The 27,172-nt window shown below is 49.2% G+C and overlaps 2 protein-coding genes across 6 annotated transcripts; one reads left to right on the top strand and one right to left on the bottom strand.

The window, feature by feature from the left end:
- Positions 1-2,794: 2,794 nt before the first annotated feature.
- Positions 2,795-26,839, bottom strand: Prodh (proline dehydrogenase 1). Of its 3 annotated transcripts, none has more exons than XM_078038728.1 (14): positions 26,439-26,839; positions 24,498-24,706; positions 20,009-20,043; positions 19,302-19,454; positions 17,989-18,053; positions 17,667-17,783; positions 17,182-17,261; positions 16,367-16,448; positions 14,631-14,723; positions 14,356-14,502; positions 13,156-13,331; positions 11,654-11,752; positions 10,040-10,128; positions 2,795-3,207 (listed from the first exon to the last, which is right to left on the bottom strand). In XM_078038728.1, the coding sequence occupies exons 1-14, from the start codon at positions 26,715-26,717 to the stop codon at positions 2,945-2,947; spliced, it is 1,887 nt and encodes a 628-aa protein (XP_077894854.1). In that variant the 5' UTR covers positions 26,718-26,839; the 3' UTR covers positions 2,795-2,944. The 3 variants fall into 3 exon arrangements, with proteins under 3 accessions (XP_077894854.1, XP_005334611.1, XP_077894855.1); XM_005334554.5 differs by lacking the exon at positions 2,795-3,207 and adding an exon at positions 9,346-9,942 and having other exon boundaries at positions 26,439-26,837; XM_078038729.1 differs by lacking the exon at positions 2,795-3,207 and adding an exon at positions 11,192-11,234 and having other exon boundaries at positions 10,055-10,128; positions 26,439-26,837.
- Positions 3,162-18,483, top strand: Dgcr6l (DiGeorge syndrome critical region gene 6 like). 3 transcript variants are annotated; one of them, XM_078038730.1, is made up of 6 exons: positions 3,162-3,502; positions 3,580-3,740; positions 7,306-7,406; positions 8,039-8,179; positions 8,447-8,534; positions 9,997-18,483. In XM_078038730.1, exons 1-5 carry the CDS (start codon positions 3,393-3,395, stop codon positions 8,528-8,530), a joined length of 597 nt encoding a protein of 198 aa, XP_077894856.1. In that variant the 5' UTR covers positions 3,162-3,392; the 3' UTR covers positions 8,531-8,534; positions 9,997-18,483. The 3 variants fall into 3 exon arrangements, with proteins under 3 accessions (XP_077894856.1, XP_077894857.1, XP_005334612.1); XM_078038731.1 differs by lacking the exon at positions 9,997-18,483 and adding an exon at positions 9,688-9,706; XM_005334555.5 differs by lacking the exon at positions 9,997-18,483 and having other exon boundaries at positions 3,164-3,502; positions 8,447-8,973.
- Positions 26,840-27,172: the final 333 nt, after the last annotated feature.

Below are 27,172 nucleotides of genomic sequence, written 5' to 3' on the forward strand. Positions count from 1 at the left end.
TCTGTAGCCACCATGTTATGGCCAAGTCCTGACTAATTTGACTGACCAGTAAAGAAACCATAAGCTAGAGAGTTTATTACTTATTTAGTGAAAGAAAGAGAAGACTTAAATCACAGGTCCTCAAACCATATGTCAAAAAGGACAACATGGAAACAAATGGGGCCAAACAGCATTAGTTGTAGGACACCCAAAGTTCCTGGTAAAGAGCTCATTTGTTTTTTGTTGTTGTTGTTGTTGTTGTTGTTTTTTAAAAAAAAAAAAAGGGAAAGAGAGAGAGAATTTTAATATCTATTTTTTTTTTAGTTTTTGGCGGACACAACATCTTTGTTTGTATGTGGTGCAAGGAGGATCGAACCCGGACCCCAAGCATGCCTGGTGAGCGCGCTACTGCTTGAGCTACATCCCCAGCCCTAAAGAGCTCATTTGATATTGCAATCTCATTTGAGATTTTGGTTTAATTTCATCAATTACAGCTCTGTTCTGAGGTAATGGAGCAGTGAATCTCTTCAGAACCAAAGATGGAGGTGATGAAAAGTTGTCTCATGAGATTGAGTGAGAGGGAGCTTTGTGCAGACTATACTTGGCACAATTCTAGGCTGCGCACAGTCATCCAGTGAAGACTCATATCAACTGTAGGTCACATCTTTGCCTGCCTAGCCCATGAGGATACACGCAGAGGCTGTTTCTGCACTCACAGGATGGGACACACACCAAACACAGGAAAACTCATGGAGAAACACAGAGAGGCACATGCAACTCAAAGACAGACACATAAAACACACCAGAAAGCCTACACACACACACACACACACACACACACACACACACACACACATTCTTCATATCACAGGCTCAAATTGTGCTTTCCCAAGCAGATCAAACTTTACCAGGAATAGGAAAACTGCAGGTCCCTGAAGCACACCACCATCATTCCACACCAGTCCAAAGTATCACCAGTCAGCAGGGAGAACTTGGGAGGCCAAGTGGAGCAGGTGACTACAGAGTGAAAAGAGGACACTACCCAACATGAAGTGTCACATGGCCCCACCATGTCCACACATACACGGGGGATATGTAACCCCACTGCACATCTGCACACCTGCCTCACTGCCACCAGTTCCTAAACACACACTTAGTGGGGAGATGATCACCAAACCATCCATTCCTGGGATTCTGGGGGATCTGAACCCATTCTTCCAGATCAGACCTTCCCTGACAGTCAGAGGTAGACTAAGAGTTCCCATGCCTCAGTGACTCACACAGGAGGGGTGCTGCTGAGCTGGGGACACTGGCCCCAGTTAGAAGAGGTGTTGCTGGAGGGCCTTCCTGCAGTAGCAGCCAACAAAGTGAACTGTAGGTGTCATAATCTAGGCCTGATCCACTCTAGCTGCAGTTCACGGCCCCCACCCCAGCCGCTGACCCAGGACAGAGTAAAGAGGCCAAAGGCCAAAACCTTATTACATGGGGCTGCCCAGTGCATATTCCAGGTCTCACATGGACTCCTTTCATAAATGCACATCCTACTAGGCTCTTTTTCATAAAAATGAGGACACAGGTGGGAAGTATACCTAGATTGAACATCCTCAGGCAGGTGCCTTCAACCAATTGGTGCCTTCCCCAAACCTTCCCCCAAGGCCCAGCCCCAGTTGCAAGCAGAAGGCTTGGCTCTCACAAGTTCCAGTCATGCCTCTAGCCCTCCCTATGTATTCCATGGCAATGGCCTCAGCAATTGCCATTATTCATTATATTCATTTCAGATTTCGAACTAGGTCATGAGCGTGATAGGGAGTATAGCCAACAATGGCTAAGATTGAGGAAACGGATCCTAGAGAAAACTGGGAGACCATCTAGGGAATTCAGTATGATCCTAGAAATCTCAATACCTCTCCTACTTTTCTCCTTCAATCCCCCCAAGTCTAAAGAGGGCCACTTCACACAATGCCAAACACTCAACTCGGCAGCTGGAAAATGACTTGTGAACAGCAAATCTGACTGTGTCTGTGCTTCCAAATCCTTCAGAGGCCACTACTGCTCTCAGCACAAATCCGAGAGGTCTCTCTCTGTAATGCAAACCCCTGGCCTCACTCTCTCCCTGGCCTTCTGCAGCCCATATCAGAATTCCTCCACATTGATGGCTGTTCTTTGTTGTTTCAGCACCAGCCAGCTAGAAGGCCCTCAGTGCCCAGCACAGCAGCTGGGGACAAGCCCACAGCCTGTGGGATGTGGGAGGTGGGGCTGTAACACAAGGAAGCTAGGGGGCTCGTGGTCCTGGTTCAGAATGCAGGATGGGCAGCACTGAGAAATCAAGGCAGCTTCAGACTGGGACTCAGTCTCCCCACTATTCTAACCAGAGGGTGAAGCCAGATTTAAAGATAGGTATAGTGTAGCTAGGTACCTCGGGTCTGATACGGAGTCTAATAGAGAAATATGGAGTCGGAGCTGAGTCGAATAAACCAGAAACTACACCTGGGAGATTGCAATGTTAACGTTCCCAAGCCCGCCCCCCCCCCCACCGCCCATCCTAAAGAACTGTAAATGAAGCAGCTCCCAGCAGAGATGGAAGGTGCTAATCAATTCACCCTAGGCCCTTCTGGCCCTAATCACTCCTCCCCCCACCCTCCTGCCCCAAGGCCCAGATGTTTTCCATCTTTTGGCCTCCTCTCGTCTACATCCCCCAACATGCAAGACAAAGGGAAATAAGATAAAAAACAGGAATGTAGCAGGACAAAAGAACGCCTTAGAAACAAAAGGGATGAGCCTTCCCCAGCCTACGGATTCCACCTTTCAGGGGACGTCTTTTCTGCTATCCTTTAATAAAGCTTTTTACTTTCCACTCTACACTTGCCTCTGAGTGCATCTCTGGTGTATTTGGGGAAGCAAGGACTCCTCAAGGTAACAGGAGGTATCAGTAGCTCCAGTGATGTCCTTTATCACAGTCTAAACCCTAGCAGGAAAGGGAACGCAGACTCCAAGCCCACCCCACTGCTTGACCTGAAATGGCATGAGGCTGAGGTGGCTGTGGACAGTAGCACTGGGCTTCCTTTGTTGGACCACTGGTGAAGAAAGAGCCAAGTCTTAAAATTCGCGCCTTCCACGGGCGAGGGGGTGGAGAGTTGGTGCGCGCAGACTCTGTGTAAACCGGACAGGAATTCTTTGAAATACCCCGATATCCAGGCAGGATCGGCGGCAGGATCAACTGACCAGACGCTGTGAGATTTAAGACACCCATGTTAGAAAGCGGGTATGGGCTGACGCAAGGGGAGGGACGCGCAGGCGGGCAGACGAGCGGCGCTCAAGAATGACGTAAAAGAGGTCGAGCGAACCGCGCTCAAAGCTGACGTGAAGGGAGCTGGTATCGTTGTTGTGGCCAGCAGCTGGTGAACGCCAGCGCCATGGAGCGCTACGCCAGCTCCTTGGAGGAGTCGGTGGACGGGGCCCGACAGCAAGAAAAGCACTACCAACTGCTGTCGGCGCTGCAGAGCCTGGTTAAAGAGCTACCCAGGTGCGCAGCGGAGGGCGGGGCGGGCCGCTTAAGTGGCCCAAGACCCGCCCGCGCTCACCGCGCCGCTCTGCCTGCAGCTCCTTTCAGCAGCGCCTGTCCTATACCACTCTCAGCGACCTAGCCCTGGCGCTCCTTGACGGCACCGTCTTCGAGATTGTGCAGGGGCTACTGGAGATACAGCATCTCACCGAAAAGAGCCTCTACAACCAGCGTCTACGACTACAGAACGAACACCGAGGTGCGGAGGGGTGGCGGGAGAACGCAAACTCCTTCTCCAGGTCGGCCAGCCCCAGGAGTGCTTGACCTTTGTAGGTTTCCTAAGGGTCCCTCGCAGGAGACACCTCAGGTTGACCAGATCAAGGATGCAGAGCTTTCCGTAGTGTCTTTTTGGTGGCCATTGAATCAAGCCAGTATTAATTGCACAACCTCCTTCTGAGCCTGACAGAAAGCCAGAAACCCCTGCTTAGGATACCCTGTTTCTCCGCCCACTTCTAAACTAGAAGGCCCAAGGACTTTGCGTGGAGGCCATTGACCACACCCATACCCCATACGTTCCGTTGACATCTCTGCAGCACTCTAGGGTCAGTTCCCTCAAAGGCCTTACAGGGCACTACACCAGCTGTTCATAGAATTCCTAAGCTCTGAACCCTATAGCACCCTCAGCAACTCCAACAGCTTTCCATTTGATCCACAGGCTTGCTTCCTCTTGTGCGTCCCCATCAGGGCTGAGAGCCCCTTGCTGAAAATTATAATAGGGAGCTCTCCATACACCATCATATTTTTACCTTTGCTATTTTATTTTTTCCTAACTTTGTTATAAAAAAAAGAGTTAAAACATTTGGAAAATTTGAAAGAACTGTATAATAAATACCATTTTGCTCTCCACCTAGATTCAACAATATTTTGCCATAGTTCGTTTATGTAACACCTGAGCACTTCACCAGAAGTCCTCAGCATTCCACTATACCAGGATTTTCAATCCAACACTGTTGACATTTAAACTGGTGAGTCTTTATGATGAGATAGTGTCCTGTGCATCACAGGATGACAGAGGCACCCTTCCCTAGTCAAGACAATCAGACATGTCTGCAGACAGCCCTAGGGTCAAACCTTGACCCTGAGAGAACTGAAACAGTGCTCTAGAACAATGTTCTCCTACACAACCACAGTGAACCATTCCAGGTGTCATGGTCACATTACCTAACAGGTCTCAAATTGTCACTTTATAATTAAGGATCCAGTCCAGGTTCATATCCTGCAATTGATTACTTAGATCTCTTATGGAATAGTTCCTAACATTTATAGAGGCTGACTTTTTGAAGAATCCGGTGCATTCTACCTGTAAAATGTCCCTGTACTGCATCTGTTTGATTGTTTCTTCATGCTATCATTTAACCTGTTTCTCCACACTGTTGTTTTTTGTAAACTGGACAGCAGATTGAGGCCTGATTAGATGTAGGATAAATGTTGGTGACAGACCCCCCAAAAAAAAAATCCTCCTAGTGTTGCAAGGTTCCTTCCCCATGAGGGCAGACAATGTCCATGTGCCCCAGGATTAATCTATGACTACTGAAAACGGATGTTGGATTTTATTAAGTCCTTTTCTTCCATCTATGGAGGTGATCAGGTGGATTTTCTATTACTACAGTGAATTACATTGGTTTTTTTAAATTCCTGAGATGAACTGCCTTCTAGGGATAAGTCATGATGTACTATAATTTTTGTCTATCTTGGATTTGACTTGCTAAAATGTTGTTAAGCAGTTTTGCCTCTGTGTTCATGAAAGATATTGGTTTGTAGTTGCCTTGTAATATTTTTGTTAGTTTGGGCATTGGGGTAATGATAGCCTTTTAGAATTTGTTGAGAAGTGGCCTTTTCAGTTTTCCAGAAGAGTTTGTGAAGAGTTGGTATTACTTCTTCCTTAAATGCTTGAGCAACTGTATTTTTAAACATTTTCATTGACGTACAAGGTATACATAGCTCACAGATTCAAAATACATAGCTCATTCTTTTTTTTAATACTTTTTTAGTTGTAGATGGACCCAATACCTCTATTTTATTTATTTTTATGTGGTGCTGGGGACTGAACCCAGTACCTCACACATGTCAGACAAGTGCACTACTACTGAGCCACAGCCGCAGCTCCTAATTTATTCTTTTTAATGCTCAAATTGTGCCATGTTTGCCATGTTGAGAGCTTCGGGCTGTCTCTATCTGATGTATTCCCATTATTTTTCCAGCACTTCCTTGCCTCAATCCTGGACTCAGCTATTTCTTCATAGAATCCTGGTTGCTTTTAAGTGGGACAGTTTTTGGTAACTCTCTAGAACCTTTGTCTTGTCCTTCAGAAGGCTTGAGCAAGGTCTTGGTATGGCCAGCAGAAAACATGCTTGTTCGGACTTTCTGCCTTTCCTTCAAATAATTTTTAACAGGTGGTAATTGGCCTTTGTTTTCCTTGGGCATTCCTAAAGCCAGGCCCCTTCTCAGCAGGTAGTTGGTATGGCTCTCTCCTTAACATTTTCTTTGGCTTACCAGTGGAATCTGGGAGTTTGCCTGGGATTTATAGCAACATTTGATAAATGGAGTGAAGAAAATGACATTTCCCTGCATTTATCTGTGCTCTTTGTCCTGCTTCCACTTAATGTAAACTATAACCAGAAAACCAGAGTGTCTTTCTTGCCTCTGTGTTTATGGAGGTGTTTTGAAGGTGTCTTCTGATTTCAAACACATTTACTGTGACAACTATCACCATTGTGGTATATAGAGAATGCCAGGAAATGGGATTGGAGATGGCTATATGCACTGCAGGGGCCAGGTTACCTGCCAGGAACCTCAGGGACAGTCATGAGAAAAGCTGTCACATGAGAGCTCTTCCTAGAGAGTGTGGGGTTTTGCATTTTCTTGTCCTGCCAGCAACCCCTCCCTGCTGGGGAGGCATGACTGTTTGATACTTAGACCAGTAAGGTGTAGGGCATTGGCTGTATATTCATCTGGTGCTCCTGTCCTCCTCTGATCAGCCCATCAGAGTGGACAGTTTGCACCCATCTATGTGTGTGGCATGATTTAGCAGGGACCATGGAGCCTTGCTCAGTGGTGGAAGGTGAAATCCTTTTGGAACAACATAAACTCCTCAGCACAGAACTTCTGCTGGCTCCTGATACCTCAGGCTTAACCCAAATGGGGACCTCCCAGGTCTATACCCACCCTTCTCCCTTCTTTGGCTGCTGTGCAATACCTGGGAGATGCCAATGGGGAGGGGTAGTTCCATTACCCTGAAGGGCATTACCAAGGAAGGAACAGCACAGCCACACAGCTGGCAGTCAGCAATCTTCTTCCCTTCCTTTCCCAGTCCTTTATCTCTTTTGGTCTCCCATATATGATGGCAGGGCACAACTAAAACTCTATCATCTGAGCCTATAAGCATTCAGACCTCAGTCACCCACCCACCTCCTCCAACCACCCTTGGTCTTCCAAGCTTAGGCTGTAGCTCTGATCTCAACCCTATACCAACATTCCCTTTTCCATCTTCCTTCAGTTCCCTGTACCTTCTGGAGTCCCCTGGATGTGCAGAAAGGTGCCCTGGGTGAGGGCAGACCTAGGAGAACTGAGACTCCACATAGCTTTCTTTCACATAGAGCTTAAGGCAGGGTGGGATCATGAGGTGGTGCTTCCCATCCTTAGGCCTGGCTGAAGAGGTAGACATGAAGGATTGAGGTATGCTCTGGGCTCCGTTCTTACCTGTTTTGGGTCTATTCCCCTCTCCCCAAAACCTGCTATTCCTAATGACTCAACTCCATTCCCAGTTCTCAGGCAGGCCCTACGGCAGAAGCACTTAGAAGCCCAGCAAGCCTGCCGGCCCCACAACCTACCTGTGCTCCAGGCAGCTCAGCATCGGGAGCTAGAGGTAGGGGACAGGGATGGGATGGCCAGGCCTGGCTCTTCCTTGCAGGGACTACCTGGTTCTGCTAATAGAGCTCAGGGTGGCTCAGGAGCTGCAGCTATTCTGAGTCTTGACCAGAGGTCTGGTGAGTGCCTACACATGGATTTTTGCCATGGGCCAGGGCTGGGTGGGGAGTGAAAGCCCAGCTGTGATTCTCTTACTCTCTAAAACAGTAGCTTCTTGTGGGCTGGGGTGCACACAGAGCAGGCGCTGATGGGGAACATTGAGGCCTCATGCATGCAAATACAATGGTGGAGTGACAGGGATAGCCAGAAAGGGGTCCATCCTTCTCCCAGGGAGCTCAGTCAATTGGAGACACATACATAATCAACAAGCCATGGGAGAGTATGGGTGGTGGCTACAGAGATGTACACTAGGTCCAAGGCTGCTGGGGCTTTTGGGGGAAGCCTCTTAGAACCTCTGGTGAGGCTGAGAAGGGTGAGGACTGGGTGTGGTGAGGATACCTGTGGTCCTGGAGCCAGTGTCACTGGGGATGGGCAAGGTACTCAAGAGGAAGTGGCAGGCAAAATCATGTGTTTGAGGCTTTGAAGGGTGGGGGGTTGAGCCTGGAGCCACCCTCACTCTGTTTGCGGCAGGCAGTAGAGCATCGGATCCGGGAGGAACAACATGCAATGGACCGGAAGATTGTCCTGGAGCTGGACCGGAAAGTGGCTGACCAGCAGAGCACACTCGAGAAGGCAGGGGTAGCTGGCTTCTATGTGACTACCAACCCACAGGTCAGTGCTTGGCCCTGCTGCAGCCCTTATCATTGGTCCCTGAAGGCCAAATACATTTAGGATTGTACTCCTGGTCCCTGATGAGTTAGGCTCAGGTTCAGTGGTAGAGGTGGGGATAGCAAGGAAGTGGGACTCCAGAAAGAACCTGGAGGCCAGTCCCATGGCCCACAGGAGGTAAGCCTGTAGGCCCTGGTATCTGCCTCTAGGCCAGGGTGGAAGAGCACCAGGTGTCATCTGGCCCTCAAGGAGGATCCCTCTGTATTCCAGGAGCTGACACTACAGATGAACCTGTTGGAACTTATCCGGAAGCTGCAACAAAGGGGCTGCCAGACAGGGAAGACAGCCCTGTGATCAGGTGGGGATCCCTGCTGGCCACCACTACCAGCATTGCTGGGAATACAGCCCTGTCTACCATCACCAGAAAGATGCAAAGAACTTATCTTCCTGGTATTTGGCCATTTGCCAGCAAGCATCACCATTCTAAGATCAAGCCAGGTTCATCTGGCTGCACCTGTCACCCACCTTTGCCTGGGTTTTTCGTGTAAGCACTAGGATGGTGTCATGAAAAGGAGGGAGGCCTAGCCTACCAGCTGTCTCCCCCAGTGCTTGGTGGAGAGCAGGGTTGTTGGTTCTATACCTTCCCCATTCCATGGGCACATCCCAACCTCTGCCAGGTCCCAGGTTTTGAGTTTGTTTTGGTCTTGGCCTCTCCTTTGGCAGCTGAAGCCCCCAAATAAAAAGAATTCCAATGCACAAATCCTGTGATCCAAAGAAATAAAGGCCCATGCACTTGGTTTGTGTCTCATTTCTGCCACAACCCACGTACAGTCCTTTCCTGATAGCTCTGTGGCAGTGTTGGAGACAGCAGAGAGCAGTACCCATCTGATGCAGCCACCACAGTGTGGCTGAGACCTTTCCTGGGGCTCCCCTCTTTTTAGGATGCCCAGTCCCATCATCTGTTTGCCTGTGTGTAGACTACAAGTCTGGACTTTGAAGTCATGGGTGGCTAGGTCTGCACTGAAGACATCTGGGAAGTATATCCTGTCCCATCCGTGGTAGAAATGATCTCTAGAACTTGAAAGTGACACTTCTCCATCCAAGCCATTCCCTCTATGCTGCCCAGAGCAAGCTAATTTCATGCAAGGGCACCATGGTAGAATTGAGGGTTTTCAGATGTAGAATATTAGTTTATTGACCAGGCAGGCTTTCCAGCTGGACCACTACTACCCACCCATGAGGCTCAGGTATATGGGTTGGACCCTGGCAGCAGACAGTTCCATTAAACTAAGAGGTAGGGGCCCAGGCCCACTCATTAGACAATACCTTGACTCAGGCAGGCATCAGACTCAGCCTAGGCCTGAATATCTGCATCCTGGGCGGGGCAGGAACCACCTAAGGCAGCCCTCCCCACCTCCAACAGGTTTCAAATTCTTGGGTATAAAAAGGCAAATCTGGTGGTGATAGCCTGGGAGCAACCCAGACTTACACCCCTAAATTCCTTTTCCCAGGGCTCTGGGAGGTCACAGAATAACCATGGCAGCAGGTGGTAGAGTAACTATGGTGGTGGCACAGCAGTTAGGCTGGGCGGTAGAAAAGGCTGCCAGTGCAGAGCCGCCGCCACAACTCCTGCCACAGCAGCTGCCGTTCCCGCTGGGTGCCCTTCATAATGCTGCTGTTCTCCAGTGCTCGACGGGACAGGTAGGGCAGCACCTCCATCACAGGGCCATAGGGTACATACTTGTATACAGAGAAGCCTGCCTGACCTATACACACAGCAGGGACACAGGTGTGACTTCCACTTTCTGCTTCCCCACCAGGGTGTCCCCCAAACCCCACCCCACCCAGGAATGCCCAGCTCACCCAAGGGGAAGCTGATTTGGTTACACATGCCCAGAAGCTGTCCAAAGCACACCTGGTAGTCAGCTGGATGCAGCCCCAGTTCCTCCATCCTATGAACACATGAGACCAGGCTGGTAAGGAGTCAACCCTAAGCTATTGCCCTAGGAGAAGGGTAGAGGGCCCCAGTCTTATCTCTGAGGCCCTTCTGCCACACCCAGACTCTAACCCCTTCCCTCCAGGATCTATCTCATGCAGGGTGGGGCTGAGCATTTGAGTTCTGCCCTGCCCCCCAACCAAGTCTTGCCAGCAAGACTAGGCTAGGCTTCCCTCCTACTCCTAGAGGGAGGCTTTCCCTGGGTAGGTGTTGGTATTTGGCCAACATTGTTCCCCTTTCCTCAACCCTTCTTTCTCTCCATTACCTCCCCCACACCTCTACATTCTGACCCCCTGATCACCCCACCCCAAGAGCTTGCACTTGACCCCGGGAAGCTTCTGGGCTGTCTTAGAGCCCAAGGGGATTTTGCTTGGTGACTGGTCTTCTGTCCCCTCCAACCATTGTCCTCCCCTTGCTGGCTGCTCCTCCATCCCATCTCCACAGCTGTTCTATCCCATATACAGCCACCAGCAGCCCAAGTCTTTAGAAGGTAGCTGGTATGAATTCAGATGTGCTGCCAGATGTCAAATATGGAATGTGGGAGATTTAGTACAAAAAAAGAATGAAAATTTGTGTGTGTGTGTTATTGGGGATAGAACCCAAGTCCCCAGACATGCTAGGCAAGTGCATCCTCAGTCCTAAAACATAATATGGAAAATAATTTCATCTTTTTCTTTTAACATAGTTAATAGAAAATTTTAAATTACATCTGTGGCTCACATATTTTTATCATCAAAGCTCCGATGTTAGGGTGGGGACCCCCAACTATCTGGCCCCCTCTCCTGTCATACCATCCCTAATAGGATCATACAGAACTTTCTGGGTTTTAAAATACCTACACATTGATGATTCTCATGTTTTCATCACTAGCTTCCTGTATCAGGTATCCTGATTTGGCACATCTGTACCTGTACTCCAGAATACCCATACATACACCTATACCTTAGGGCACTTTGGGGTCTAGGTGTGAGAGATGGAACCATGGTGAAAATTCTGGAATACTTAGGAATTTACTTCACCTTATTTCTGTATTTGACTTGTTAGATTTCTCCCAAAGTTGTGCTCCATGGGACAAGCATTTAAAGAGAAAACAGACTGTATTAAGTTCTAAATGCAATTTAAAATGTTAATGGAAACTGTTTACAGATGAGGCAGCACATCAGAAAGCTCTCCTGAAGGGCACTGAGATTTAACATCACCCTTAGACATTTCATTGAAGCATTTAAATCACCTAAAACAATTTATTTTTTGAACTTGAAATTTTAATTAAAGTCAAGATTAATGTTAAAATCTAAAGTAATGGCAGAGCATCATCAAGAATACCAGCTAGGTCCAGAGGGCTTAAATACTCCATACCAGCTTGTTCCATGGATATTATCCTATAGCACCTAATGGGTTACTGTGAGCTCCTTGACCATTGGAGTGCTGACAATTTTCCCCAGCCTTGGAGAACCCAACAGCCCAGTACAAGTAGCACCTACCTGCTCAGGGTAAAACGAATGGTGTCTTCATTGTGGGAGGCTACCATTACCTCAGCCTTAGAATTGTGCTTCAGCTCCTCCAGAACATAGTTGAGGCACCTGGGGAGAGTGCCATGTGAGCCTGGCCCCAGGCCTGTACCCCTCACTGCTAACCTTGCAGGCCCAGAGCTATCCAGTAAGCAGCTCCTCCCAAGGGTACCTACCCACAGCATCAGGAGGAACAAAAACAGGTCCTGGCCCTCCATTCCGCAGCACCTCATAAAGGGGAAGGATCAACAGCCAAGAAAAACTGAGCAACAGCTTGGACTCAACAGTTCATAAAGAACTAGCTAAGGTGCGACTTCCTCACATCAATCATACTGTCACTGCACAAGGGCTGGGAGGGAGCTTGCCTGAACTTTCAGCTTTGCTTCTGGGAAGGGATCCTACAGTTCGCTTCCTAGCCCTTTGAGGAAATAAAAGGAAGTGATGCCAGGGGGCCTTGTGTGGGGTAAGCATCCCTGTTCACCAGCAAGACTCTCAACAGTATGGTCATCATGCAGTGAGGATAACCATCAGGGTTGGAGTACATTTTCTCTGACCCAGGAATTTGTGACACTGTGTCCTAAGACACAAAACCTGTAACAACAGATGCATACAACATGAGGAGGACGAGATGTTCAGTGAATCCTATTACAATAACCAGAAAAGATCATAGACCCTGGACACATAACTTTGTGCACCTGTATTAAACACGTGCCACTGTTAATAGAACCACTCTGTTGACACAGGAGGATCCAGATGTACCATTAAATGAAAAAAAAAAAAAACAAGAGCAAAGGACAGAGTGTACTGTGTAAACATTGATGGGCATGGCACGTACACTGCACAGATGTACACAATGGGCTTGTGATGCCAGGAAAGGAGCTGCAGCCAGCAAAGAGACACTCAGGGTCCCTTAGAATTTGCAACAAGAACATAAAACCTCAGAGAAAAATCTGATTTTTGGATTTTTGACTGCCTGTGCTACACAAAAAGATCTCCAAGATAAACAGCAAAGATAGCAGGTGCACAACCATTAACATTCCCACCATGTGAACTAAAAGGCAAATAGTAGGGATACTATCATGGGGAGGGCTGGGCACCCTGGGCTCATTGCACATTTCTCCACTAAGTATCAACAGAAAACAGCTGTGGGGATCAAGGCCAGTTTTTGTTTTGTTCAGTAGACACCTCTTTTTAAAAAGAGGTGTTTCCCTGGTGTAGCCTATCTCATTCACCCCATGCAACACAACCCAGGTTATTTAAAATGTAGCTCAGTCTTAGAGTGCCCCTGGTTTCAATCCCCAGTACCAAAAAAAAAAAAGAAAAAGAAAGAAAAGCCTTCATGTTTTTTAATAAATGACAAACAGAAGAAATATCACTTATGCCCTGAAGGAGACCTGAATGGGGTTAGCAGCGTGGTCTTCTACAGTCCTCACTCCCCACGTCCCCCAGGAAACAAGACACAAGGGCTGACTCACTTGTGATACATGGCATTAGTGGCCTCATATGTAGAGTTGATAGGGTCCTCATAGCCAAGATCCACAGCACGGGCACGCTCCTGGACCATGTATGCACCACGTACCAGCTTGGCCCCAAAACACCAGCCCTCACGACGAGCCAGCTCTACATCCAGGGTCACATTGTCATAGGCATCCTGTGGGACCAAAGCCAAGTCACAGGGAGCCCAGTTGATGGCCAGAACAGGGACTTACTAGGGCCCAGGTGCTCCAAGGTATGTCAATTTGGGACACCTAGGACTAGGCATAAGCCGCCTGAGGGAGGTGCCACTCTGGGAGTCTGGCAGACAATTGTAGGTAAGAATGGGCCTCAGATCTGTCCCCAAGAAGGGGTGACAACAAGGCCACCTTCATGTATCCTCCTCTGGCCTGGGACAGCCCTGTGGGGGGTCAGCCCAGGTGCCAGGTATCCAGAGTTTCCTCAGCTGGGATCAGGGTGCATGCTGGGGCCACCTGACTAGACCTCCACACCATCCTATGTCTGGATACTTGGCTCATCCTTATAAGCTCTGGATCTATACAGGCCTCCAGCAACTTAGCACCCTCAGGCTTAAGGTTCAGTTTGGGGTTCTATCCTAAAGTACTTCTGGGATTCCTCAGGACATGCAAAATTCTGCACAAGTCTTTTTCTACAGAGGATCCCAGAGCTTTTATCAAATTCTTAAAGAGGCCTGTGCTAAAAGCAGACAAAAAGAAATGATCATCCATAAAGGGGGTTTAAAGTACATCAGATGGATTCTTAAAAAGCTCTTCTGCCTCCTCCATTCTCATCCCTGCTAACACTCTTGTCTGAGTCCCAAAGCCCAGAACAGGGACTGGCGACAGGGTCTCAGAGGTCTTGCTTACTACTACTCTGAAGCAATCACCCCAATCTCGCTACCTCTGCAGGGCTGGACATGGACACTGGGCAGGGTTTTCTTTCTTGGACAGTAGGGCCCAGACCAGGATAACTGTGCTACAGAGGGACCTCCCCTTGGGAACATAGCCTGCTCTCTCCTCTCTTTCCTCTGCACCCAGCCTCTGCTCAGAGTAGGGCCAGGCAGATGCCACAGAGCTCAGAAAAGCATACCTCTTGCTGGGTAGTTGGTCATGCTGCACACCAGAGGATTTATAGTCAAGGCCTAGAGGTAGACAGGGAAGTGGGGAGGCAGGGGCCCATACCTTGAGGTAGCATTGGTAGGTGTTGAAGATGAGAGGCTTCTCCACATTGAATTTGCGTTGTATTTCCAGTGTCAGGTGGCTGATTGCTGGCTGGAAATAGGTCTGCTCAGCATCCACCATCAGCCGTACCCCTACTTCCATGGCTTTCTAAGAGGAGCAAAGGGCAGGAGAGACTTCATGGCTCAAGTGAGACAGATGCCCTTCCTCAGTACAAGTCCCAGGGTCCTTGAAGCCCCAGCCCCCACCCCACATGGGGCTGGCTCACACCGCCCCACCGTGGCCAGGACATCCATTCTCTGCAGTATCCTCATCATCTGCAGCTCTTCCTTCTCAGTGAACTGTGACATCAGGGGTTCCAGCTGTCCTGTCTGAGAGTACAGCATATGGTCAAACTACACAGTAGAGCCAGGGAGGCTACACTTAGAGACCCAGATCGCACCTGTGTCAGCAGTGCTACACTCAGCCCACCAGTACCACCTTACCCTCTCATACAAGGCCAGAAGGGCCACCTGAGCCAGCCAAAACCTTGGTGCCTGGCCCTAGAATCAGACAGGCTTCTTTATATTGCCTTCCCCCAACTACCTTTGCATGTGAAGGTCAGCACCTTGCCCTAGGCCAACCAGACACAGTGATATGATGCCCTGGAATCTCACAGCCAGCCAGCTCTTTGTCCTATACCTGGAGCCTGGTTGTACCAGGAGGGAGTTTAGTGCCCATGCCAGCTAGCTCCAGGCCCAAGCCATGCCCAAAGTGTTTGCTTCTATGGCTTCCCCAGGACCCTCAGGGGGGTCCCATAGCTGTGGGGAGAACCCTTTCTGCTCCCACACAAGGCAAAGGATGTGAACCTTGACCAGCCAATCAATTGGAAAGGCTCAGTCAGGAACAGGGAGGACTCCAAAGGAAAAACCCATGATTACAGGCAGACAGGATAGCTATGGGGAACAGACTGACTTGCAGCAGGGGTACCAAGATGGTGGCCCTCAAGAAGTCAGGCAGGTAAGCAGTGGGCTGGAAACTGGAAGTGGCAAGACCCAACCTGGGGGGACCATGCAGCACCAGGCCCTGCCACTCTCCTGCTAATGTGGCAGAGAAGTTCTTAGTAGTGCTGACAAGCATGTCCCTCTGTAGGCCCCCAGCAGCTTCGCCTCACTCAACACAAACACTTTATCCCTGGCCATATGTATGATTAAGTCTCCATGTATCAGTGACTCTTGAAGTAGAACCGCACTGAACATGCCACACCTCTAGGCTCTAGGTCAGTGACTCAAAGTTTGGGGGCTGGGCCCTCAACTGGCCAGGGCTGAACAGCATGGAAGGAATGTCTGCAGAACATGTTCCCAAGAAAATGTTCCACCTTCAAATCCCAGCATAGGAGGGGCTTCAAACAATCTCATTCCTCTCCCTGTGAATGTAGGCTAGCCTAATGATTTGCTTTTAACAAACTAAACTTGACAGGAAGTGACACCATATGACTTCTGAAACTAGGCTGGAAAAGGCAACATTGCTTCTACCTGGCCCTCATCTTAGAAAACACTTGCCCTTGGAACCCAGTTACCATTTTGGGAGGAAACCCAATCAACAGCCAGCATCAGCCTTTTGGACATGTAGGTGGGATACCTCCACAATGACTTCCAAGACCCTCTGAATACAAATGTACGGAAGACCTCAAACAAGAACCACCCAGCTGAGCCATATAAACCTAGAATTATGAGAGAGAATAAAATGATTGTTGCCATTTCTGGCCAAAGAGGTTTGGGTGACCTAACAAACAAAGTTAGATGACTTAAGAAGTGCCCCCCCAACTCCCAGATATCCTCTGCTTGTGGCTCCTCAAGGCTCCATGTTAGTCTCTGTTCAGCACTCTGAGGACACTAGTGGGTTTGTTCTCTCCCCTGTGGGGCCAGAGAAAATGGTAGTCTCAGTCACACTGTGTCCCCAGGGTGGAAAACAGGAGATAAGTGATGAGCTTAATTCTCTTCTCAGCCAGGACCCAGTGAGAGGGGAACATTACCTGCACATTGGGGATCAGCAGGTGCTTGGAAAGCTGAGTCCTGCAGTGAATGAGGCTGTTCCACTCCAGCAGGTCCATGGTGCTGTGGGAAAACGCACATCAACAAAGGAGGCCGAAAGATATTTCTTGATCCAGCCACACAGCTTTACCCATGGGTGCTCAGATTGTTGGATGCATCAGGCCAAAGCCAACCCATTCCCCAAAAGAGCACTCCCAAACCCAGCTACCATAAAACTACTTCTTTTTTCAGTCTTAAAGTTAAAATATAAATATTTTTCTCTATTTAAAAAATTAAAACCAAAATGTGAACATTCCTGAATTAGGGCATCAGCATTTTTATAGCTGATGCCCTAACAGATTAGGTTCAGGGAAAAGCCAAAGGTAGGAGACCAGGTAGGCAGATGCAGCTTTAGAGGGACTAGGTAAGCTACAATGGATAGGGATGGCTGATCACTACATATGAATGGGATCCCCTGGTGACTTCTGTCTCAGTCTTTGGCCCTGAGGATGGGATATGGGACTCTGATTCATTGCCTACTAGTGCAGGTCTCAGGAAGGGCCAATACCCTTTTTCTGGGACTCAGATAATTCCAGAAGAAGCCCTGTGTCCATGCTGCCCAGCCTTATCCCCAGGGATTTCCCAGGTTCCCATCACTTCTACTTAGTACATCTTAGAGAAGTGGTCCCTTCAGCACTATCACCTCTTAAAGGAGCAACTAGGATTTGGAGAAGCTGCTAAAACTCAGCTGGAACCAAGGCTACCCCAGGGTAGTTGAGTAGTCCCCCTTATTCTCAGTCAGGGATGCTGCTCTTACCCAGACACTCCCAGGGTCTCTGGTGTAAACCAGTTCTCAATCTCAGCCCTGGATGCAATGCCCATCTTAGCAATGCTTTCCTTTAGAAGTAAGAAGGAGGAGTCAGCACTGATGTCTCCGAGCCCTATCCACTAATGTCCCCCTCTTTTGACTTTATTACATCATAAGCAGAATGGAATCCATTTTGGACTTGTTACTATGCCACAGATGAGTCTATTGACATCTGTCTACTGACGCCTGTTCTCATCCCTCAGCTCCTCCACACTCTTGCTACCTCCCCAACCCTCTGCCAGTACTTCCTGTATTTGCTCAGAAATAGAGCCCATGGCAGGTCCTCTTTTTCTTCCATCCTCCCCAGCTAACAGTAGCCGTAGAATGGGCTATCTCTCAGAATTGCTCCAGGGATCCACCTTGGACCACAGCCACTTACCACTGGATGAGGTTCTTCCCCAAGACCCCATGGTGACCATCCCCTCACACTCCACCTGTAGTGCTACCACCTCCAGTTTTGTGTCCATGGCAGCGTGCCCAGCCTGCCCTTGCTCTGCAGCCATTTGGTGAAAAAAATGTCTCCACTTGGTCAGTACATCTGAGAAATGCAGCTGCAAACACAGGCCTGAGTCACTATCCATAGAACACACCCAGCTCTCCCAGACCCTTTAAAGCTCTGATACCCCAAAGACAGGACTTGTATCCTGTACTAATCCTTATATACTCAAGAATATAGACACATATGCTATCATTTAATGCCCACAGCAGCCCAAATGTCTTACAAATTCTCTGGAGACAGAAGGTTCTAGCACTTACCAGAAACTGGGGTCTAACCAGGGAAGTAAGCTTAATTGCTATGAAGTCATCATCACTGGCTTTACCTGTCAGAAGCCAAAGGAAGAACTATGAAGAAACAGATACAAAGATGGGAGAAGGAGCACCAGGAATCTGTGCCCTGCTGACTCTGCAGCCAGTTCCCTAATCATGTTGCTATCCAGTCCCCTAAACACATTTGCACTTGGCTGCTCCAGAGACCCTACCACAGAGGTGGGAAGGGGTGACTTGGTAACATTTTTGTTTGCCACATGATGCAGAAAGATGGTGGCCGAAGGAAGCAGCAAGACCTACACACTGGGCTGGAGATGTGGCTCAAGTGGTAGCGCGCTCGCCTGGCATGCGTGCGGCCCGGGTTCGATCCTCAGCACCACATACAAACAAAGATGTTGTGTCCACCGAAAACTAAAAAATAAATAAAAATATTCTCTCTCTCTCTCTCTCTCTCTCTCTCTCTCTCTCTCTCTCTCTCTCTCTCTCTCTTTCTTAAAAAAAAAAGACCTACACACTGCTATGAAGCCCCAAAGGTGTCCCTGCTTCTCCCTGCCTCAGTTTCCTTCCCTAATGCTATCAGCACCACAGGATATCCATGTATGGGTCACAGGACACAGACATACCAAGTAGAGAAGGGGGTGGGGCACTCAGGTCATCTTTGCTTCTATTTGCCCTCCCCCTACCTCATTTTGCCCCCAGAGAAAAGAGGCAGGAGGCAAGAAGATGTCCCTCACCAAAATGACTGAGCATTGACCTGACCACTAGAGATCCCCCCAGCCCATTAAGCAGAAACTTTGAAGCATCACTCACTCCTGAACTTAAAAGGTTCAGAAGGCATAAGACCTGCTGCCACTATACACAAGACTGCTAGGGATGGCATGGGGACTATGCTGGGATCTCGTGTGACTTAAGGACATTGGGGCTCAGTGACCTCATGGCTTAACTCACTACCCCATTCCCAGCCCCCAGTAGGCTGTACCAGGGAGGGATTCCCTGTCATAGAGGATATGGCATCATTAGCCGAACCAAACACTGACCCAGGGCAGGGGGTAATTCAGTCCACCATCATGGGCCATCTACCAGTGCTCCACATTCAGGCACTTCCCAAAGAAAGGGCAGGAACATAAGGTAGAGAAGGAAGCACTGTCTCAGGAAAGGACTAGATGCAGCACAAACTGAGTGTGACAGCCAAGCCCTCTCACTGCAGACCCAGCCTTCTTCACCAACCAGTATCTCATCTCTACTTTCCCAAGGGTCTTCCCAAGCTGGGATCAGGCAAGTATGTAGCCAAATCACCCTACCTGAGGCCTCTATGCAGTGCAACAGGGTCTTCATGCGGCTATCATACTTGGTTTCACTGGCACAGAAGTAAGTATGGGCACCACTGATGACGCTGTCCCTTTGGTCTCCAAAGGTTAGATGGGCCTGATATTGCTTCTCACTCTTACTCATGCCTAGAAAAGTGGACACATGGCCTAAAAACAGCCACCAGCTCTACCAGAAGGTATAGCTCAAACCCCCTATACCCAGCATGAACAATCCAATGACTTTGTCCTTGGCACCCTCAGATGGACTAAATCAGCACTCCTGTGCTATGGGCCCTGCAGCTCTCTACTCCGCAAAGCTGCCTTTTTCTCTCAGCTGGTCATGTACCCCTTCCCTTGCTGTTCTTTTAGCTATAATACATTTCCACCTGGCAAGCTTCATCATGGGGCAAACCAGGTCAGGAAGGCCAAGCCTCCATCACAAAGACCTGGATTGTCACACACTAAAAGCCAAGAAGACTAAGTCCATACGAAAGGGCTATGAGAAATACTCAGGGCCTGTCACTTGCCAATGTGTGAGGATACACAGAGCCAGGCCAGGAGCCCCAGTACAGGGAGGAGCCTCGGGACTTAATCTTTACCCCAGCGTTTACTCAGGCCATGAACCCATATGTCTCCTGGGCCACCAGGGTGCATAGGGGTGGGGGAGAGCATCTGTTCATAAACAGTGGCCTCTTACTCACTGCTGCCATTCCTTTCTGTTGAAGAGGCATAGGACCTGCAGAAAAGAGAAAGAGGCAAAGGTCAGGGTCATAATACCTAGGCCTGCAGGTAACAGGAAGCAGAAGGGGGAGAGGAGGCTGGGGCTGAGCTGTGGGCCTGATCCTGATCGTGATCTTGACTGAGGGCTGGCTCCAAAGCACAGCTCAACTTGGGTGTGACCACTGGGCCAAGGAGGGACAGTGGCCTCTGGAGCCCTTGAAGCCCACATGAAACCATGTAGATAGAGCTCCTCCCTACTGAGGAAGAGTAAGAAAACTATCCACTGAGATTCTCAGAACAGCCCAGGACATGCAGCTTTGTCTTGAAAAAAAGCTAGCAAGGAGGTCATGCTTCTTCCCAGGAAAAATGGGAACACAGAGCCACAGAGGGCACAGAGGAATGGAGGCAGGAAGCACAACTCCAACAGTGAAATCCCCTTGTTCTGGCTTCTACCTCCATGTCCATAGCCTCTGAGTTCCTCTGAGGACACCTGGGCAAAGCTCTGGGATCCTTCCCCCACTGCAGGCACAACCACAACCTGCAGGGCCAGCCTCCCTGCTTTATTCTTGCCCCTTAGACTTATTTTTCCAAGCAGCAACCAGGAATTTTCTTTTAAAATGCAAATCAAATCTCACTAGCCCCTTGTTTAAAAAGCCTTCCAGGTTCACAAGGTACTCCAGAACACCTAAAGTCTTCAATAAGACAGGACATTGAGGTCAAGACACTGGCTGCCCTTGGCCCAGCTCATTTGCCCTTCGACTAAGGCTCAGTCAGGCCTACAGTCCTCCCCACAGTCTTTCAACTAGCCTCACTATAACTTCCCTACCCTATTGCCACTTGTCCTTCGCTTCTCCACTGTACCCCCTTCTGATGTCATCCCCCCCATTAACCATTCTCTCCCCTAATGTGGCAACCAGTTTCTAGTGCTCAGTTCCAATGCTATGCCATTGGGATAGCAAGAGTTTGGGCTGTTATAAATTATAATAGGGATACTCACCTTAACCTTAATCCTAAAACACTGGGCTTTTTACATCTCAGATTTTGTATTTAAAGCTGTTATATTAATTATTCATTAATTATTCATTAATTAATGAAGAGAGAACTCAGCCTCATAGCCAGCACCATCCAGGGTCTCCAGGGCCTATGACCCAACCCATACCCCCACCATCTCTTGAGGCAAAAGTAAAGCCATGGAAAGGTCAAACCAGGAAAGCAAGGACAGATGACAGTTAACTGCACCTTTGGTAATTGCACCTTCAGAAGGCCTCTTGTATCAAAGGGCCTCACCATTAGTGGCTTTTGACCTTACTGATCACAGAGCAAGGCCAGGGCCACTAAGCCACCAGAAGAGCCCTCCCCATTGGCCCTGGCTCCTAACCCAGGACCTTTATCAGGGGACTTTGAGCCAGAATATCCAGGTCAAAACCCAAAAATCATGGTGGACCCAAGCCCTTAGGGGAATGGGATTCCTCATGACACCACAGTCCATGAAGCCACAATCCAGGATCAGGAGGTAGGCAAGCAGCTACTGCTCTTGCGCCTCCTGCTGACAAGATGTAACAGAAGAGAAGAGAGTAAACTGTGACTGTGTGACAATGTTCTAACTCTGTAACAAGGGAGTAGTCAGGTCCCACAAAGACCTCCTGTCTGTGACAGGGAGCTTCCTGGCCTCCTTGTAAGGCTTCTGGCATGAACTGGCAGGGTCAAACCCCTAGCCCTTTAAATCAAGGCCCAGGAACAAGACAAAAGCCACACACTCCCATGCCTTATATGCTAAGGCAGAGGAGACAGCCTGAGTACTGCCTAGAGTAGAAAGTCTCATGGCAAGGGACAGCTGACCTTGGGCCTCTGGACCTGGGTGACCCCCAACAGGAAGATCTGGTTCTGAAACTGCACAGCCCACAATTTATACAGCATGTAACTAGCATACACAACTGCTGGACCTTGACTCAATTCTTCTCATGGTTAGTCCAGGGGCAGGCCCAGAACCACCACTACTGTCCCCTCCTTCCCACAGTCTTAATTCATGGTAATGGCCTCTGCTTCTCTCCCAGAGTACAATCTATGGGCCTTGTTACAAGACAAGAAAGGTTGATATTCCTCCACCACCACCCATTATCACAAGGACACTAAAGCAGATCTGTACTGCTAGTCACTCCTGACCAGGACTACCCACTGAGACCTGTAGGCCATGTGATGGTATGGAGTGGTGCCTGAAAGTCTAGTCCTTCCCTACAGCCTGGGTTCCTCTGAAGGCAGAGCAACAAGCAGCAGAATTGGGTGTATATCTTTGTTATCTACCATTGGCATTAGATGGTGGTCACCCTATAATGGCTCCACTTTATGCTTTAAATATAAACCTTTATGCTTAAAATGTAAACCTCTCTGCTTGACTACTGGTGGCTTATTTTAAAACTGACATGGGCTTTTTTCCTTCTTCTTCTTCCTTTCCCCATTCCTAACCATGAGGGAAGCAAGACTGACCTTCCTGTCATAAGTTGACAAATTATCTGTTCTTCAGCTCATTGGCCAAAGCAATCAAGAAATTCAGACCTCTGGGCTAGCACCAATGGGTCTGAGAATTGGTTAACTCTCAAGGCTACAAATACATTATGACTCCTGATAGGGCACTTGAGGAATTTAGCCTCTATATCCCTTTTTAAAAGCCTACTGTCCCCCCAGCAGTTAGAATTCCAGTGTCTGAGGTAAAAATCCTCTGTGTATTCTACTTTGCTAAAAAAACAATAAAACCTTTTTCTCATAACCTTGTCCCAGTACTGGGTCAACATCAGGGACAAGGACTGAGCTTTTGTATCAACACTGTCAGGTCAAGAAGGGACTACCACTTAGGTCTCAGAGCCCGCAGACAAGTAGCCATCAACAGCAGGCAGCCTAACAGAGGCACAGCCTTTGCAGAGTGAGGGAAGTGGATTTCCAAGTGGGGTGGACAGTCCCCAGGCAAGGCATGGGCCAGCCCACCTCCAAATGCTCCAACTACTGCCAAGCATGGAGGAAGCCAGAGGGGCAACTCTAGGAAAGGATTCTTTTCATATCAAAGGTGCCTGAGAAACTGCTGTTGTGAAATCACCCTGTCTGGGACCGAGGCCACAGAGCCCATTAGTTATTCAACAGGCAGCTTCAGTAAAGGCTGCAGCCAAGTCCCCAGGGGGAAGGGAGGCTCGCAGGGGATGCTGGACTAGAGCACCCTGCCTTCAAAACAGCCAGTGGCAAGGCAAGGGGCTGGGCTCCCCAGGCCAATGAGCCAGAGGCCAGCATGCTGAGACAAGGCGATACACTCTGTTCCCAGGGAAAGAGGCCTCATGTGACTGCCTTTCCCACCCTACTCCCCTGCAGCTACCTGGGGCGGGACAAAACAAATGTGAGGCCTGATTTGCTCCACAGAGGGCATGTCCTGAGCCTCACATGGGTCAGGCCCGGAATCCAAGCCTGTCCTGGAGAGTCACAGGAACCAGCACTTTAGGAGAAAAAAAAAAAAAAAAAAAAAAAGCTAGCCTCTGGTGTGTCTGCTATTACCTCAAGAAGTAGAGGGCAACATCATCCTTGACATTCCATCCTACTGCCCAAGTGGGCAGGTCAGTGAGATATGCCCCCTACACTCCCTGCCCAGGGCATGGGCCTTGCAACAAGTTTAGTGACAACAGGAGGGGACTCCAGGCCTGCCTAACCACAGTGTTCCTGGCTGTGATTCCCTTCACCATGGATGCCTGGGCAGAGGCCAACCCTGGGAGACTCCACACCCTCTAGGCAGAGTCACCTGCAGATTAGGAAACTATTTCAAGACCAGCTGAGGCCACGCAAGGGTGGAATGGTGGACCCACCAGCCAATCAGGAATTCCTGAGAAGAGAGACTGTAGCAGAGCAGGAAACCAGAGCAGCCTCCTGCAAGCGGGGAGGGGGGGGGCGGTGTCAGACAAATGTTTGTGTGAACAACCAGGCAGCACATATTCTCAGTATTGGAGGCCACACATTTACACAACTCTGCCCCTGTAGGGCAAAAGCAATGTTAATTTCATAAAACTTTACATGTCACAAAACATGATTCTTATTTTGATTTTTTTTCAACCACTTAAAAATGCAAAAGCCATTTATAACTTGCAAACTATATAAGACCAAGTGTTGGGCTAGACTGGGCTGAGGATCCATAGTGTTCAGTCCCCAGTCCTTAACCACCTCTGGGTTCAGGCATACTGGTGTCCATTCTCACCCTCCTCCCCAGGTAGTCTTTACTTACACCATGGAAGCCCAGAGTTGTCATTTGCAGAAAGTAAAAACACAAGAACTACTGGCAGAACCCAAGAGGGCCACTTGTAATCAAGCTGATGGCTCATCCAGCATTGGCCTCTACCTAGACAAGGCTAAAGTTCAGCAGCTGAACTGGCTCCCAAAAAACCCAGTGTTCTCTGGGGTTACTACCAGATGCCTGTGCAGCTCTAGATAGGTAAGCCTTACGCCATCTCCTTGCACTCTGCCTCCTCGAAGCTCAGATCTTCCTCCACTCCGTAGTCCAGGATGGAGCCAACACCAAAGGCCTTGTTGTGCCTGATCAGGGGCTGAATGGACTCCTGGTCCTCGCCAGCCACAAACTGCCCATAGAAGGTCATCTTCATTAGCTTGTCAAACAGCTTCTGCCCAAGAAGTTTTCTGGCTATCTGAAGCAGCTGGAAGGCAAAGGGAAGAAGCTGACTGGGCCATCTAGCCTATCCCTTCTCAGCAGAGAAATCTTCTTTATACCTCCCTATAAACTTCAACCACTTAGGGCCAAAGTGCCTAACAGCATCAGGTTGTTTAGGGTGGGTTTTTGGGGTTTTGCTGTCATTGTTGTTTTAGTACTGGATATTGAAACTAGGACTTGAGCATGCTAGGTAAGCATTTTACCACTGAGCTACATCCTCAGCCCTTTTTTTAATTTTTATTTTGAGACATGGTCTCACTAGGTCACCTAGGCCACTATCAATTTTATAAGGAAGATCATTAAGAGCAGCTTGCTTATTCACTTACAGCAACCATAAGTCAATCTTCATTTAGAGCAGAACAGTGGGTACTCAAGTACCCCTTTAGTCTTCCATCTACTCTGGTCTCCCTATGACTATGAGCACATTGTTCCTTTCTGGACCCCACCTTTGAGGGGGTCAGCTCAGAGTCCACCCCAGGGCACAAAGGGGTGCCTGACCACTGCTTGATAGGTAAAGAGGAGCATGGCGTATCTCTGGGAAGACAGTTTCTATCCCTCTCTCACTCCCTTTTAGTCACAGGCAGGCATGTGTACTGTTTGACCCTATCCCACAACCAGTCACTTGTGATACCACTGAGAGACCTGGATTTAGCCTTTGCCCTGTCACAGAGTCCCTGTGGTTGACCACTCCCTCCAGTCATTCCTGCCCCAGAAGGCTGCCTCCTCCTGATTACAGTGCCAACAGAACTTCCTGCTCCTTTCCAGTTGCCCCTTATAATGCTGGTCCTCCCCACCTGCTCTACCAAATCCTTTACTTCCAATGTCCATTCTCACCTCCTCCCCAGGTGGGCTTTACTTCAGGACATTACCATCTGCCACAAACATACTGGGTCTCCTAGAGGAGACCAATTCCAAGTTCCACCCCTTCTTCCTCTACCACACTCCTATTCTTGCCACATAGGCTCCAAGTGTGACTGTGAAGCTCCCCCAAGGGATCCAAGCCAAAACCTCTGATGAGCACCTGACTCTAACTTCAAGGGTGTTGCCCTCACATCCCACCTGCTATGGTCTCGTCTAAGCTGTAAGTGTGACTTACGTGTTTCTTTTACTCCTCCTGCCTCCCAGTGGAGTTGAGGGCAACACGAGGCACTCAAAGTCTCACGGGAAAAAGCCACCACTACCTACACAGCCTTCCAGACTCCGGGACCAACAACCAGACCCCTACAAATTGTTCCCAAGGTCACCTTGAAATAATTGTCATCTCTAATACCTCTAAACTGGTTAATTCCCCAAGACTCCCACACTTCTTAAAGTTTAAATTTGGGTGTTTAGGTGATTTCCTATTTTCTTCAGCGTTGTTCAGAATGACGGTGTCTGGGAAGTGACTGGTCACAGCTTGTGGAACTCTGCCAGAATTCCCTTTGAGCAAAATGAAAGATACTTGATTTTAAATTCCAGGGTGATAACTTTGTATTGCTGCAAATGGTACATATCTTAAACATTCATTGGTCTTTGTTTTTAATTTTAAATGATGAGTAGGGAAATTCACTAGATAGGAAAAGGAATGCAGGAAACGCCTCCCTTCCTGGCTTCAAATCATCGCTTCAGGCGATATTTCAGTGGCCCCAGCTTAACTCCGTAACGGCTCCCGGGACAGCAAAAGCCCCCAGCACCGCCCCTAGCCACCTGCAAGCCCACCCATCGGCCCACTCGCACACCTGCTGATGGCGCTCCAGCAGCGTGGGTGAGGCACACAGCCGTAGCACCAGAAGATTGCGCGCTAGCTCCCAGGTACGCAGACTGCGGTACGCCTCTTTCGCGTTGCTGAAGTCCACCACGGGAACTGGCGGCCTCACGGCCTCAACCGGCCTGCATCCCGGCACAGCCCTGGGACCCGCGGCGTGCTGCTCGCGGGTAGCGGGCGAAGTGGACAGCAGGGCGAGATGAGGTGTGCGGGGAGTGCGGGATCGAAGGGAAAACACAAGCCTCAAAGCCATGGCGGGTAGTTTCTACGATCCCGAACAGCTTAAGTACACCCAGACAAGGAGGCTCCGCCCTGGAGCCACGCCCTCACTTCGGAGGTCTTGTCGCCACCCGCCCCCCACCCCCAGTTCCGAGCCGGGTCCTCTCTTCCAGAGGCCCCGCCCCGCGCGCTCCGGAACGGTGCGCGTCCAAAGGCAGGCCCCGCCCGCCGAGCAGCTTGGGTCACCAGAGTCTCCTCCATTTTCCTTTCAAGGTGATCACCCTGACTCCTGGAGACCCCTGTCCACACCCGCCATAAGTTTTTTGCATATGCTTGTCATTCTGCCAGACACTCCTCAGAGCTTCATGCTGTTAGCATGCTACTCTAGAGCACTGATCCCTCTCCCTGCAACCTGATTACTCCTCTTACTCAGCTCAATTTGAGAAACACCTGCCTATAAGGCCCTGATCTCTAGGGTGGTTTAGGCAC

The sequence above is a fragment of the Ictidomys tridecemlineatus genome, chromosome 2, assembly GCF_052094955.1.
Source record: "Ictidomys tridecemlineatus isolate mIctTri1 chromosome 2, mIctTri1.hap1, whole genome shotgun sequence".
Classification (NCBI taxonomy): domain Eukaryota; kingdom Metazoa; phylum Chordata; class Mammalia; order Rodentia; family Sciuridae; genus Ictidomys; species Ictidomys tridecemlineatus.

Excerpts from the sequence above, each read along its gene's own strand:
- Dgcr6l (XM_078038730.1), top strand. The coding sequence starts at position 3,393 with ATGGAGCGCTACGCCAGCTCCTTGGAGGAGTCGGTGGACGGGGCCCGA. Across the intron at positions 3,741-7,305 it reads ACTACAGAACGAACACCGAG|TTCTCAGGCAGGCCCTACGG; the intron begins GTGCGGAGGGGT and ends CTCCATTCCCAG. Across the intron at positions 8,180-8,446 it reads ATGTGACTACCAACCCACAG|GAGCTGACACTACAGATGAA; the intron begins GTCAGTGCTTGG and ends TCTGTATTCCAG.
- Prodh (XM_078038728.1), bottom strand. The coding sequence starts at position 26,717 with ATGGCTTTGAGGCTTGTGTTTTCCCTTCGATCCCGCACTCCCCGCACA. Across the intron at positions 24,707-26,438 it reads TGCTGGAGCGCCATCAGCAG|CTGCTTCAGATAGCCAGAAA; the intron begins GTGTGCGAGTGG and ends TTTGCCTTCCAG. Across the intron at positions 14,724-16,366 it reads TGCTGATCCCCAATGTGCAG|ACAGGACAGCTGGAACCCCT; the intron begins GTAATGTTCCCC and ends CTGTACTCTCAG.